We start from the raw sequence: 13,928 nt of genomic DNA, 5'->3' as shown, positions 1-13,928 counted from the left end.
GTGAACTGTATTTGTTATATACAATAGTTTGAGATCCTCTTCCTAGTGCTATGTTTTAGTGTAGCCATTACATTGCAATCCTTCCAGCCTCTGTCATTCTTGGAGAGCATGGAAAACACATGGCAAGGACATTCTAGTTTTCAGAGAAAGCTGAGGCCTTGCAGTACATCTACACTGGCTGGCCACATGGAGCCCACCTGCCTGGGGCCCGGACACATATACTTTCCTCTTCTCTATCTTTCTGTCTGTCTCCTTCTATTTATAACTCATCGCTGGATGTCTTCGCTGCCCACCCAGCTCTGTCAGAAATGGCTGATGTTGATATTCAGGAATCTTGACTGAATCCCTTAACCAAGAATGGCTAACTTTCTGTTTCAGTGACTTGTGGTCCTTTTGCTATGGTGTTTAGATTCAGGCATATTGTGGCTTCCTTGTAACATGTTGCATGACATGTACGTAGTTGTGCAACACAAGCTGATCTAGGGAAGGCAATGTCTGTCTTTCGTTCCATCAGTTTGATTCAGACTGAAATGTATTAACAATTATTGGATGGATTGCCGTGAAATTTGGTACAGACATTCATGGTACCCAGAGGATGAATCCATATGACTTTGGTGATCCTCTGACTTTTTATCTAGTGCCACCAGCAGTTTAGAAATGTCACTTATCCAGTGGAACATCTCAACATTTATTTGGATGGATTAGAGCAAAAGTTGGTACAGAAAGTCATGGTCCCCAGAGGATGTATCTCAGTGACTTTGGTGATCCTCTGACCTTTCCTCTAGCGCCACCATGAGCTTGATATTTGTGGTTTTGAGTGAAATGTCTCCACAACCACTGGATGGATTACCATGCAATATGGTACATACATTCATGTCCCCTCTCAGGATGAATAGTAATAACTTTGCTGAACCCCTGACTTTTCTTTTTGTCCAGTATATTTAGGCGAAATAGAACGGGCAGGTACATGCGGGGTCTGACCAACGTGTTGTTTTTGTTGCTAGCAACTGTCTCTATGTAAGGAAAGCTGTAATTTTTGGAGGCATCATAGCCAAATTATTCTAAAGCTTTATGCCATTAACACAAAGTTTAGGAGCACAATACTAATGATTTTGTTTGAAGTTCCTGTGACGTGACATTTACACTCTACGGTTCAGATTCAAACACACAGAGCTCTGAAGCAGACCCGTGTGACGCTTTAGTTTCCAGTCTCGCTGTAAAAATAGAGATGAGCAGTGTGGCTTCCGTGGTCTGTGCAGGTTCAGGTTTATAATTGACGCGATCTGCTGTGGATGTGCTGCGGCAGATGTGTTGTGTTTGTGTACTGTGTAAAACAGCTAAAATAAACATGCACTGGCTATGAACAAGCTGGGCAAGCCAATCCCCGTTTTGCATTGCATTTAGTTAAATTGGTCCAGGCTAAGCCCTGAACCTCCTCAAGTCCTAGAAACGCCCCTAGCTGTGCCTTAGTACAGCCTCACGGAGCTGCTAGCATGGCTGTAGAGTGTTCTTGGACAGTCTCAGACATAACACACATGCAAACAAAGATGGCTGTTTAAAACTTACACTGTGTATCCTGAACTGCTTCAGTCACGTTGTTAGCACTGCTGCCTCTGCACTAACAGCAGCTCAGCTCTGTTGCGTGTCTAATAGAGCTTAACATGGACGGTCACCCCGTTTAATAGCTCCATTGACGTTTCATTAAATGCTTTTATAAAGAGTTTTAAGCCTGGAACCAAGCCAACCAGCTACAAGATTAATCATGACCATAAAACTACATGTAAGGCAGCACAAGTACATATAAACCTGTAATTGTAGTAGAAGCTGTTACTTGGGCTCCCGTAGATGACTTTTAATTTTATATTTTCAATTAAAAAGAATCTGACAAACCAGCCAACCCGTGTTGTTTCCTGGATAGCAGCAAGTGCAGGAACCCAAATGTATGTCAAGGGTGAGGCATAGAACAGGAAATATTCTCTGAACCACAGATGCTTTGACTCTGTTTCTATCTATTCTATTTCAAACCCAGCAAGAGAAGGAACTGTACTAACTGTCCAGAAGACAATGACGAACGGATCTTGTCAAGGTATCAGCTTTGACTTTACAGGCAGATTCCTGCCTCCTGTTTACATCTTAGTCTTCATCATTGGCCTGGTAGCTAATGGATGGGGATTGAAGTCTTTGCTGCACAGATGGAAGAAACTAAAGATCATCAATGTTTTTGTTCTCAATCTCGGACTTGCTGATATTCTATACCTGCTCACACTCCCATTTTTGGTGGTGTACTATTTTGTGGAGAGAAAGTGGATCTTTGGAGACGCATTCTGCAAGATAACACGATTCTGCTTCAACCTGAATTTATATGGCAGTATCGGGTTCCTTACATGTATAAGTGTGTACAGGTTCCTGGCTATTGTCCATCCAATGAGAGTGATGGGAAGAATAACGCTCACTCACTCTGTGGGGATCTCAGTCATGGTTTGGTTTTTAGTCAGCGTTCAAAGTCTTCCAGACATGTTCTACAGCAAAACATTTGGAAACAACACTGAGCAATGCTTTGATACCACCTCTGACATCTATGTGGATGAATACATTAAATACAGCCTTGGATGGACATTCACTGGGTTTTGTATCCCATTGCTCATCACACTGGGCTGCTATGGACATGTGATTGTCGTTCTCTGCCGCACAAATATCACTCACAAGGTACTGAAACAGAGAAGTTTGAAGTTGTTGTTCATCGTGATTCTTCTCTTCTCTGTTTGTTACATCCCCTATCATGTACTGAAGAACCTCAACCTCTGGTCAAGAGTTCTGCAAAATCAGAAGATATGCCGTGAATGGTCTAATGGAGTCTACATTGCTCGTCAGATAAGTCGTGGCCTTGTGTGTCTGAACAGTGCTCTCAACCCTCTGGTTTACCTCCATGGAAATGAAGATATTCCTGCTCAGCTCAGACAGCTGCTCCAGCAAGCTCGTCAGATGTTCAGCCGTCCGCCTCCAACAAACTCTGCTGGTGTGCCTTTAGCACAAATCACAGATGGAGGTTATTGAATGTTAAAACTTTACTGTAAAAAGCATTTGTGTGAAAATGTGGTTATCTCAAGGTTTTACACTATAATGTTTTCTGTCATGACATTTCTTTGTATTTGTTGTCATAATCGTAAACCCAATAAGCCCAATCACCCGTCATTGTAAATGTAGAGGGGTTATAGAGGTCAGAGGGCGCAGGCTGGAGCCGCCGGCTGGCAAAATTACGAATCCCACTATGGCCACGTCAAGACGTGCACTACGAAGCAGCACGATTGGTTGGGGTTAGGCATTTGACCTTGTTTGTTTAAGGTTAGGATAGCCGATTGGTCAGAGGATAGGACCTGAACAAATGGGGTTACGTTACCTTGCGTAAGCATGGACGCCTGGCCAATAAATGCTGTTGAAGGGGAGGGGTCATAGTGGAATTCGTAATATCAAAGAATTTCTAATAAGGGAAGACGTTCCACTCTCTCAATACTTCCGGCTTCTGAACTGGTTGCAGTTCCACTCTGGTTCCCCTATAGGGCGCTCATGGGCCAGTGCAGAATGAATGGATATAATAGGATATCATTTTTTGTCTAGAAATTTGAATGTTGCATTTGAAAGGGGAGGCAAAGAAAATACACAATGCTGGGTGATTTTTTTAAAGTCGCATTTTTGTTCTAAAAAGCCTTTTAAAATGTCAATGATGTCATACACATCGTACAGCCGGAGATACTGCTTTACGACAAGCTGACTGAGTCACTTCCTTTTTTCTCTCTCGAGGCATCGATAACACAGCTGACAGGTAGGCTCTCCCTGTTAATACACGTGCTAGAAAGAGGTTTGCTAATGTTTTAAAGACCACGCCGAAATATTCACTCTGACATTCTGGTTCCGCTTCAGATGCCATCAAGCGGGATCTCTGTTCGTAATCAGTCCTTCACTGAACAATCAGCATTCATTAGCAGAATGCTAGCGTGTTATGGACGTGTTATAACGACTCAACCTGTAAGAAATTGAAAGGACATAAGTACTCGTTCATTCAACTTTCAACCTATGATCCACGTTGAACTTGCAAAAACTACAATCAAATCTGAGATTTCTCAACAACAATCAGCCGTCCAGCTCCATATAGTCCCATTCATTTTGCACTCGCTCGTGATCACCCCCAGTGGAACTCTGGTGGAACTGCAACCAAATTCGGTACAATGGGGCTGAATAGGGAGTGAAAAGGCTTTCCGTAGACAGGCTTTGGTAATATCGCCAGCGGGTACGGTAAACATTCGCATGGTAACAGCGAGTTCTACAAATCAGAAATGTCGTTATGCTTATAGGATTGTGGGTTGTGTAGTATTTCTTCTTAAGAAATAAAATGCATATAAAAAGGTTTATTTCATACGGACTTCTAGCTTCTACAGGAGCAGAAACTTTCTGTTTACAACCTCATAGCTCGTGGTCAGTCTACCTCAGAGGGTTTAGACATTTTGGCTGATAATCATCTGAAATCCTTACGGAGAAAATGAATGTGATTTTTCCTTCCGGAACCACACTGTTGAGCAGGATGTGTCCTGTTTAAATTCTCTTCAGAGGAAAGCTTTTCTCACAATAGAAGAGACATTGCGATGATTCAAGTTCAAGCTAACCTCAGACCTGCTGCCCTTACACCATGTAAACCAGAGGGTAAGCGAAGGATTTCATCTCTTTGAAGTCTGGCTGAAGTTACACACTGGGGACTTTAGGGAGTATTTTAGGTTTGGGGATGAAAAAATGAAATAGTGGAAATATCTGCTCTATATCTGTCCTTTGAAAAGTTCATCTACTATATCTGACTCACCATACAGTGGAGCGGCAGCTTGTAAAAACATCAGCAAGATAAAAAATCTCATCAACTTAAATCAGGAATCATCACCACAAAAGCCCCGGAGGTTGTTTGACTTGTAGACAACTGGGCTAATGTATTTTTCTCCCCTCAGCTCGTGTGAAGCTGTGTAAACTTAGAGCGCCACAAGACTGGAAAGAGAGGGAGGAGAGGAAAACGAGGGGAAAGACTTGGGGGTGGAGGTGTGTGTGTGTGTGTGTCTGGAAGTGGAAATGGGCAGCAGGGAGGAGGAATGTGAAACATTTCTGATGCCGGTCCAGCGGCTGTTTACACGGTAGTCAGACTGTGACATCAGAGTCCAGACTTTATAAATGTCAGCAGGCGCAAGAATGAGCAGTTAGCAAACAGCGTCACACAGGTTAGTGAGACAGACGGAGCTCCATCAGCAACGAACACAAGCCCCCATGGACCGACTGCTGTGCGACTGTGTGATAGCTCTGGCTGGACTGCTGTGTGTGGCTACACAGGTGAGGCCTGTTCCTGCTTCCTTACAGTGGTTGGTTCTGAATTAGATTAGTGAGTGTGTGTGCGTGTTTGTGTGTGTGTGTGTGTGTGTGTGTGTGTGTGTGTGTGTGTGTGTGTGTGTGTGTGTGTGTGTGTGTGTGTGTGACCCTAGGTCTGAAAGATGTGTGATTTTTCTAGGCTCACTTTATTGTTACAAGATTGATTCATATTTTCAAAGAGCATTTCTGTGCAGGAAATCACAGACGTAGTCTTAGTGTGATCATTTATCCATAAGTTATTATAGTTATTTTATTTGTTTTATGTGTGGAGAAACATCTGCTTGTCTACCCTGTTTTGAAATGAAGAAAAGAGGGATGATAGTTGTCCTGTCTGGACAGAAATAAGGTCACAGTGTACAACATATGGCTATATGATAAGACAAGTAGGACCATAACAATTCTAACTTGTTAACTGTAGCTTTTTAATACCTGTTCATTATTATCCTGATTATTTGATTAGTTGTTTGGCCTATCAAATGTCAGAAAATAGTGAAACATTCCCATCACAGTTTACTACACCCCAAGGTGATATCATAAAGTTGCTTGTTTAGTCCGACTAGCCGTCACAAAACCAAAAAGATATTCTAGTTTATGATCACACAAGACAAATCCTCACATTTGAGAAGGGAAGTAGATCATTGTTGGCATTTGTGCTTGAAAACCGAATCAAAAGAGTGAGAAATATCAAAATTGTTGACGAATTATTTTCTGTAACTGACTATTTCTGATTATTACAGCCCTAAAGATACGTAAATTAACTTGTCGACATGACTCCATAACACCAGATTGTCTGCATATTTATTTTTCTCTTCCACATTATCATCCTGCTCTCTGGTTGATTAACAGTACAGAAATAACGTGTAATGTTCTTGCAGTGTGTGCTTGTAAAATTACAATACAGCAGCATTATCTTGTCGAGTCTGAATTCGGTCTGTATTTCTATACAGAGCAACAAAACCTGCTCTGGTTAGGTGAAACTGGGCTCATCCAGATTTCGCCTGTGTTTTGGCTCCGCCAGAGACATGTAATTGGAAACGGTGGTTTGGCCTGCCTGACTGTGTCGGATACCAATAATATTTTCCTTACTCATGAGGATAATGATTCAGCTGACGAATATGAGAATTGGTATGATGATAATGATGTTCTCCGTTCCCATGTGTGTTGTCCCTGCAGGTGCTGTGCCAGCTGTGTGACAGGCCCTGCCTTTGCCCCACTTCTGTGCCCCAGTGTCCCTCAGGAGTCCCGCTGGTGCTGGATGGCTGCCGCTGCTGCCAGGTGTGTGCCCGGCAGCGGGGCGAGCCCTGCACCGAGATGGTTCCCTGCGACAGCCAGAGAGGACTGCAGTGCGACTACAGCGCCAGCTTCCCCGGAGACCCCGGGGAGTGTGTCAGTGAGTGCCTCTTCTAACAAGCAAACAACCCCGGGGTAGCCATGTTTGGGTGGGTAGGACAGAGTGAAGCGGACACACAGGGGAGGAGGCGATAGAGCCTCAGTCGGTCTGCACGAGCGGGACAAACAGACACTTCATGTTTAGAGTGTGCTCAGCCGAGCTCAGGGACGGCCTGCCGGGCGGCGGCGCTCTGCCAGAACTCCAAAACCTTTCAACTTCTATTTCCAGGACTGCTGTTGACACATTTGCTCTAATGATTGTGCTTTGAGCAGCATGATAGATTGCAGAGACAACACTTAACGGATTGAAGAACAGACGCGGCAGTTACTCAGTGGAGAGGCCTGTTTTTCCCATAAAACTACACAACCATTGGCAGGGACAGCAGCTCCTGTGTCCTCACCTCTCTCTCTCTCTCTCCCTCTCTCTCTCTCTCTCTCTCTCTCTCTCTCTCTCTCATTCATTTCCCTCTGCATCCATCCACCTCCCCCCTCTCCCTTCATCCTAATCCAATCCTTTCACTTCCTGATTAAGTTTCCCGCGTCAGTCCGAGGTGCAGGTGGGGTGGAGAAAGTTAAGACGCCGTCTGTGCTGTGTGTGTCCTCACAGGTCAGGAGGATCTGCGCTGCGAAGTCAACGGCATCACTTACCGCGAGGGCCAGTCCTTTCAGCCCTCCTGTGACACCTACTGCCACTGCAGAGGCGGAGGGGTGAGCTGTGTGCCAGCCTGTCCTCTAAATGGCCGTCTTCCCACTCCGGACTGTCCCAACCCACAACATATCCGGCTACCGGGGAAATGCTGCAAGGAATGGGTGTGTGAAAACCTGGAGAACACAGTCTTTCAGGACGCCATCACAGGTAAACTCTACAGGTGGAGGCGGGACTTATGAGGGTTAAATCAACCCATCAACTCCCCAGTAGATAGATGCAACTCTCATGTCTGTACAGTACATATGAAGCTACATCCAGTAGCAGATTAGCTTAGCTTAGCATAACTAGTCCGTACTGTCCAAAGGTAAAATAAAAATAAAAAATCTGCCTACCAGCTCCTCTAAAGCTCACTGATTACCATCTTTTAACTTGTTTGTTTAAGCCGTACAAAACCCAAAGTGAACAACAAAACAATTAGTTCCCACCTGTTTCCAGTCTTTATGCTAAGCTAATGTAAGCTAACTGTCTCCTGGCTGTAAGCTTCATATTTAACGAGCAGACATAAGAGTGGTAGTGATCTTCTTGCCAAATTCTTTGCAAGAAAGCAAATGAGTGTGTTTGCCAAAATGTCGGACTATTCCTTTTAATTTCATCCTGACATCAGAGCTGGCTATTTACGAGATATTTTCCAGAGTCAGATGTATTTCCATATACAGTATCACCGGATTTCTCAGCTACAGATACATTGACGATCAGTCCATATGGCAACATTATCGTCCCATCATTTTAATGAGGTTTGTCACTGGTGGTCATGTCTGGAAGTTTTTACTGGAGCATTTTTGCATTAAACTGGGGAGTGTCCGGCCAGAGGAAAACTCCCAAAGTCCAAATATAACTCACTTTGGAAAAGTCAAAACATTTTTTTTTCATAACAACCACAGCAGCTGTGTAACAATTAAACATGAAGTCATATAGAGACTATTACACCATTAAAAGGGCAGTGTGTGTGTGTGTGTGTGTGTGTATGTGAGAGGGAGTGTTAGGGAAATGAAGCCACTCTAAAAACATCTGGAATTCCAAACATTGTCGGAGTCAAACAACCTTACGAGCGCAGCAATAGAACATTTTGTTCTTGGATACAAAACCTTGATAATGTCATTCCTGAAGATCAGCTGATTATTATGACTTCTACATGTTAGTCTTGGGGGAAACAACATTTTTGTTATATTCACAAAAATCCAAAGCATTGGATTCGTTTTGAATTGGACATTTTTGTGAGCAAAAAGACAATCAGATTAGAAGTGAGTCACTGAGGTGAATGAGTTCGATCAGCATCTAGTTTAGTTTAGTGCCAAGGTTCTCTAACTTTGAGGCTCCAAAACTTGCCTGGAAATCATCACATTTTTAAATTTTCTATACCATTTTTTGCTTCCCGATACCGATACCTGAACTTGTGTATCGGCCGATACTGAGTACCGATCCAAGACCAGTGTTCTTGAGTTCTTCAGGGCTAAATTACGTGGTATCCGATCGGTGCATAAACTCCAGTACTTTCCGATACCGGTAACGGCATTTTAGGCGGTATCGGAGGCTTTTCCGATACTGGTATCGGTATCGGAACATCTTTAGTCTGGACATCCATGAACACATTCCAAACAGGAACTGGTAATAATTAATTCAGCATACTTTTGGTGCTGCCAATTTGTCAAAATGTGAACAAATATAGGCATAAAACCTGCTATTGGACATGCTGCAACTTGAACTGTGGATGTGATCTGAATTTGCTTCTCTGTGTTTTATTTGGTTTCTTTAGCCATGAGACCCGGCAGGCTGTGGCCAGCTCTCCCGATGGATCACCCTTTAAACAAACTGGTCCCACCTGCCTCCACTTGTACGGCACAGAGCACCCAGTGGAGCGCCTGTTCCCAGAGCTGCGGGGCTGGGGTCTCCACACGGGTTTCTAACCAGAACCCAGCCTGCAAGCTGCAAATGGAAACTCGACTTTGTAAAGTGCGGCCTTGCCATACAGTTCAGCCCGTCCCAAGGAAACCCATGGTGAGCTTTTGTTTATGTCTACTGCCTGTATGTTCTGTGTCCATTTCTTCATACATCCCATTTGCTTCCATTGATGGCTTAAAGGGTATTTTGTTGTTTTTTTTAACCTGGAGGTGTCCAAATGACTAATAACTAACTAGAATCTTTGAAATTGGTCCAGCATTGAGCGAGAATGCTGTAACCGGCACCAACGAACCGGACTGTAATCCTATAGGACAAATGTACATCGTCAATATAGTACGTCCACTAAAAAAGCTTTTTTTGTCAATGACAGGTTCAGATTATTATTCTACTTGTCTAACAACATTATGGAAAGGATTCCTACAGAGATAGACTTTTTTGTTAAGAGTAAGATCCTCTACCTCTGTAGGGATCCTTTCATATTGTTGTCAGACACTTAGAACAGTAATCTGAGCATGTCAGTGATAAAACAAGCACTTTTTGTGGACGTAAATTCAAGGTGCGCAATTGCCCAATACAGTATCTTACATTATAGCTTGTATTGCCGCTGCCGAATGTTGTTCACATCAGTCACTTACAGTAGACACAAAAACAGGAAAATACAGTCCAGACAAAAAAAATTAATAAAAACCCTATGGTAAGTTCACCCAAATCACAAAAAGATGATTATGGTGTTATGTTCTGAGTTTCGAGACAATTAAAGCTGGAACTATAATTTCTGGGAACAAATCTGAACAAAATCTGAACAATTTTCTGCATGGCTAATTACAACAAAAGGTAAGTGTGAGTATATGCTTATTGTGATCAGGGTGAACTTCAAATATTTCTCCAATGCAGAGCTACTGTGCACAAAGGTACCATTTGAAAGGTACCCTGTGAAGTGTTGTTAAGTTTTTGTGTATGCATGCTGTTTTCCTAGTGGGGACAGCAGGGACGGTGCAGGGCTAGCTACACATCACCAGGGCCCATTCGGCTGGTTCACCAGGGCTGCTACAGCACCCGGGCCTACCAGCTGCGGTACTGCGGACAGTGCACTGACTCCCGCTGCTGCACGCCTTATCAGAGCACCACGGCTGAGGTGACCTTCCGCTGCCCCACAGGCAGACTGCTGCAGCGAGCTGTGATGATGATCCACTCATGTGTTTGTCACAACAACTGCCCCTACTCACCTTACAGTAACCCTGCTCTGTGGGGATACAGGCCCTGATGACCCCGAACAGTAAGACTTCACTGATTCGTATCACACAGACTTCCTCTGATCAATGTGCCTTGGAAGACAAAATGACAATTGTCGATAAAAACTGTGATTGATTTGGGATGAACGTCGATCTTCACACATGTACAATCTCAAACTGCACTTATTAACAATTCCTTTATACTCCTACACAAAAAATAAGGAGAAATAAGTGTATAACCCCTAAAGGAAAAAGGTACAATCACAAGTTGTTTTTAAGAAAGATGTGCAATGATTTTCCCTCTGAGACTTTCCCTCCTAGAGGTCAGAGGCCACAGCAAACCCTTTAAGTACAAAGGTGCCTGACCATGTAATGCCAGTAGTATGCCAAAAGTGGCATTTTAAAATCAATCCTCTAAATGACAGGGAGCCAATAGAGAGTCACCAAAGCTGGTGTCATGTGTGATTTATATTTAGTCTTTGTTAAAAGCATCGCTGCTGAGTTCTGGACTATTATCAGTTGCAAAAGAGAAAATATGCTGAGGCTCCTTAACAAAACTATCCAGTAGTCGACGCCGGATACAATAAAATCATGGTTGACTTTTTCCAAATCTTTTGGCTCATATGGAGCTCAGAATTTAGGTTGGGATCCTCACCAAATGGGCCAATTAAATTTGTGTAATTCTGCATTACCGTATTTGGGTAAAGAAAATGATTTCTTGTAATTCAAATACAGTTTTTTCACCTAAAAGACCCAAGTTGTGAATTGGGGACAGTTGGCCATAATGTTAATTTGGTCATACAGATATTTTTAAAGACATATTTACACTGCTTACCAGCAACATATGTCTTTAAGAGCAAATGTCAATGTCTTAAAAATGTGTTTGTTTGATAGAAAGTTCTGCCACAGAATGACTCCAACCCTTGTGTTGACAGATAATGTTTTCTGACGTGATGCAGTGCAACTCTTCGCTTGTACAGTTTTGTTTTTGTGTGTTTCTAGTCTTGCGACATTGCACTTCTTTCTTTATTTTCTGTTTTGTTGTAAATAATTCTGGACGGATGTCTCTTATGTATAGTGAAACATGTCTCAATACCTTACATATGTCTTGCATTTTTTACTCTCAATGATTTTTGTGTTTTTTGATTTATATTTTTTCATATTAGTATTCACAGATTTCTATAGTCATGCTGTATGGAGCTTTTCCCAACATTTTACTTCATTCATCAATAAGTACTGTGCAGTGCATTTCTTCCTTTTGTAAAAGAGCTGTTAAATGTTATGCTTACAGAAATGCACAGCACCACAGAAGTCATTTTTGGTATACCATAAAACACATTAAGCCAAATGAATGACTAGTATTAGTATTAATGGCTTTTTGTTTTTGATATCTGTACAATTCTGCACATAGGCATGCACCGTGCCTCAGTCTCTCCAGATGAGACATCCTGACATCTTGTGGACAAAATAATCTACTGCTGGGGATGAGGGCATTGCAATAGCTTTATTTCTTTCAATTCAATTCAATACAATTCAATTCAATTCAATTCAATTTTATTTATAGTATCAAATCATAACAGAGTTATCTCGAGACACTTTACAGATAGAGTAGGTCTAGACCGCACTCTATAATTTACAAAGCCCCAACAATTACAGTAATTCCCTCAAGAGCAAGCATTATCAGTGGCTATTGCGACAGTGGCAAGGAAAAACTCCCTTTTAGGAAGAAACCTTGGCAGACCCAGACTCTTGGTAGGCGGTGTCTGACGGGGCCGGTTGGGGGTGTGATGGCGATAATAGTCGCATTAAAGATAGTGCAGTGACTTTGAAGGTAGTCGTTGTAGTTCATGTCACAGCAGGACGTTGCGGGATGAAACGTGGCGCTGCAGAGCATGGGTGGGTGCAGCAGACGCAGCAGGACGCGGCCGGGCGTTGAAGGGAAGAAGAAACATAAGGACTCCGGGGAGTAAACTCCCCAGAGCTAGGTTAGTAACAAGCAGTTCTGGGACAGGATGCATACAAAAAGAAACGAATGAAAACATTGATGAGAGGCTGTACTGGCCTGCCTCCCTGTACTCACACTATATTATTGATTATATGATCAATAAATCTGATGCTAAAGAACAAAGGATTTTTTTTACAATCACAATAGCATTATAATAAACAGTTCCTGTAATATTACCAGAGGTGTCAAGTAACGAAGTACAAATACTTTGTTACCTTACTTAAGTAGAAATCTTGCGTATCTCTCTTTACTGGAGTAATTATTTTACAGCAGACAGTGGTTGGATGAGAAGTATAAACATACATATACCATTCCGACACCCTATTGGTTTGTACGCGATCCATCGCACCTGCACAGACCCGGTGCTAATAGAGAGCCGAAGTCCCGCCCTTCTACTTCTGGTCCATGGGACCTTAATTCGGAAAAAATATGAACGAGAGTCAATGGAGAGATAATAATTATGTTTTGATCCCATTTGAATTGAACCATAGATTACAAATATGATGTTCGTCAATTTAAAACATTATTTTTCAACCGAAGAAAGTCCCCGTTCATTGTTAAACTGTTGAAGTATAAGACTGAAAATACGTAATTAGAAAGACTACACACTTCAATGTCTCATGGATGACGTCTCGCTGAAGCTACGATGTCTGTGCATATCGTACCGGGGATGTAACGTTACTCTAATGAGCAGAGGATCTTGCTTGTTCTTTTGCTTATCTGCTGAAAACACTTGACTGGATAAAACACACCAGCTAAGATAACGTTACATGTGTTGTTTATTAACAGAGCTGAGCTAGCTAGCTAGCGAGCAAGCCGAGCATCAAGCTAGGTGAGGTAGATTGTGTGAGACGGGAGATGTAGTCCACTGAGCGGTTTCACACTAAACTAAGTGGTCATGTAACAAACCTACGGCTAACTGAGACTTTCTTCGGTTTTTCTCTTATCTTTTAAATTGACGAACATCATATTTGTAATCCATGGCTCAATTCAAACAGGATAAAAAAATAATTTGCTTCTCCCTGTTCACTACTGTTCATATTTTTTGTGAGTTAAGGTCCCATGAGGTCCACCGGAAGGGGCGTGACTTTGGCTCTTTATACGTCCCGGTGCCTTAACGACCATTACCTACCGGACAGAATAGCAACGCGGCTTTCGGTACCTTATTTAGGTGCCACTTAAATGACTGCGCTTCTCTCTGATGCTCCGAAAACTGCGTTAGAGGCAACTGAAACATTGCTACATGGGACGCTAGTTAATACAACACTCGACAGCAGGTAACGTTAGCCAACCGTTA

General features: G+C 42.6%; 2 protein-coding genes across 2 annotated transcripts; both read left to right on the top strand.

The window, feature by feature from the left end:
* The first annotated feature begins 2,032 nt into the window (after positions 1-2,032).
* LOC114558224 (P2Y purinoceptor 1-like) lies at positions 2,033-3,054 on the top strand. The gene has a single exon (XM_028582038.1). The coding sequence runs from the start codon at positions 2,065-2,067 to the stop codon at positions 3,052-3,054; it is 990 nt and encodes a 329-aa protein (XP_028437839.1). The 5' UTR covers positions 2,033-2,064.
* Positions 3,055-5,072: 2,018 nt separating this feature from the next.
* Positions 5,073-12,205, top strand: ccn5 (cellular communication network factor 5). The gene is made up of 5 exons (XM_028583404.1): positions 5,073-5,361; positions 6,571-6,787; positions 7,394-7,642; positions 9,249-9,490; positions 10,371-12,205. The coding sequence occupies exons 1-5, from the start codon at positions 5,299-5,301 to the stop codon at positions 10,656-10,658; spliced, it is 1,059 nt and encodes a 352-aa protein (XP_028439205.1). The 5' UTR covers positions 5,073-5,298; the 3' UTR covers positions 10,659-12,205.
* Positions 12,206-13,928: the final 1,723 nt, after the last annotated feature.

The sequence above is a fragment of the Perca flavescens genome, chromosome 7 (genome assembly GCF_004354835.1).
Source record: "Perca flavescens isolate YP-PL-M2 chromosome 7, PFLA_1.0, whole genome shotgun sequence".
NCBI lineage: Eukaryota > Metazoa > Chordata > Actinopteri > Perciformes > Percidae > Perca > Perca flavescens.
Note: the sequence above shows the minus strand (reverse complement) of the source record. Positions and strands in the feature narration are given on the sequence as shown.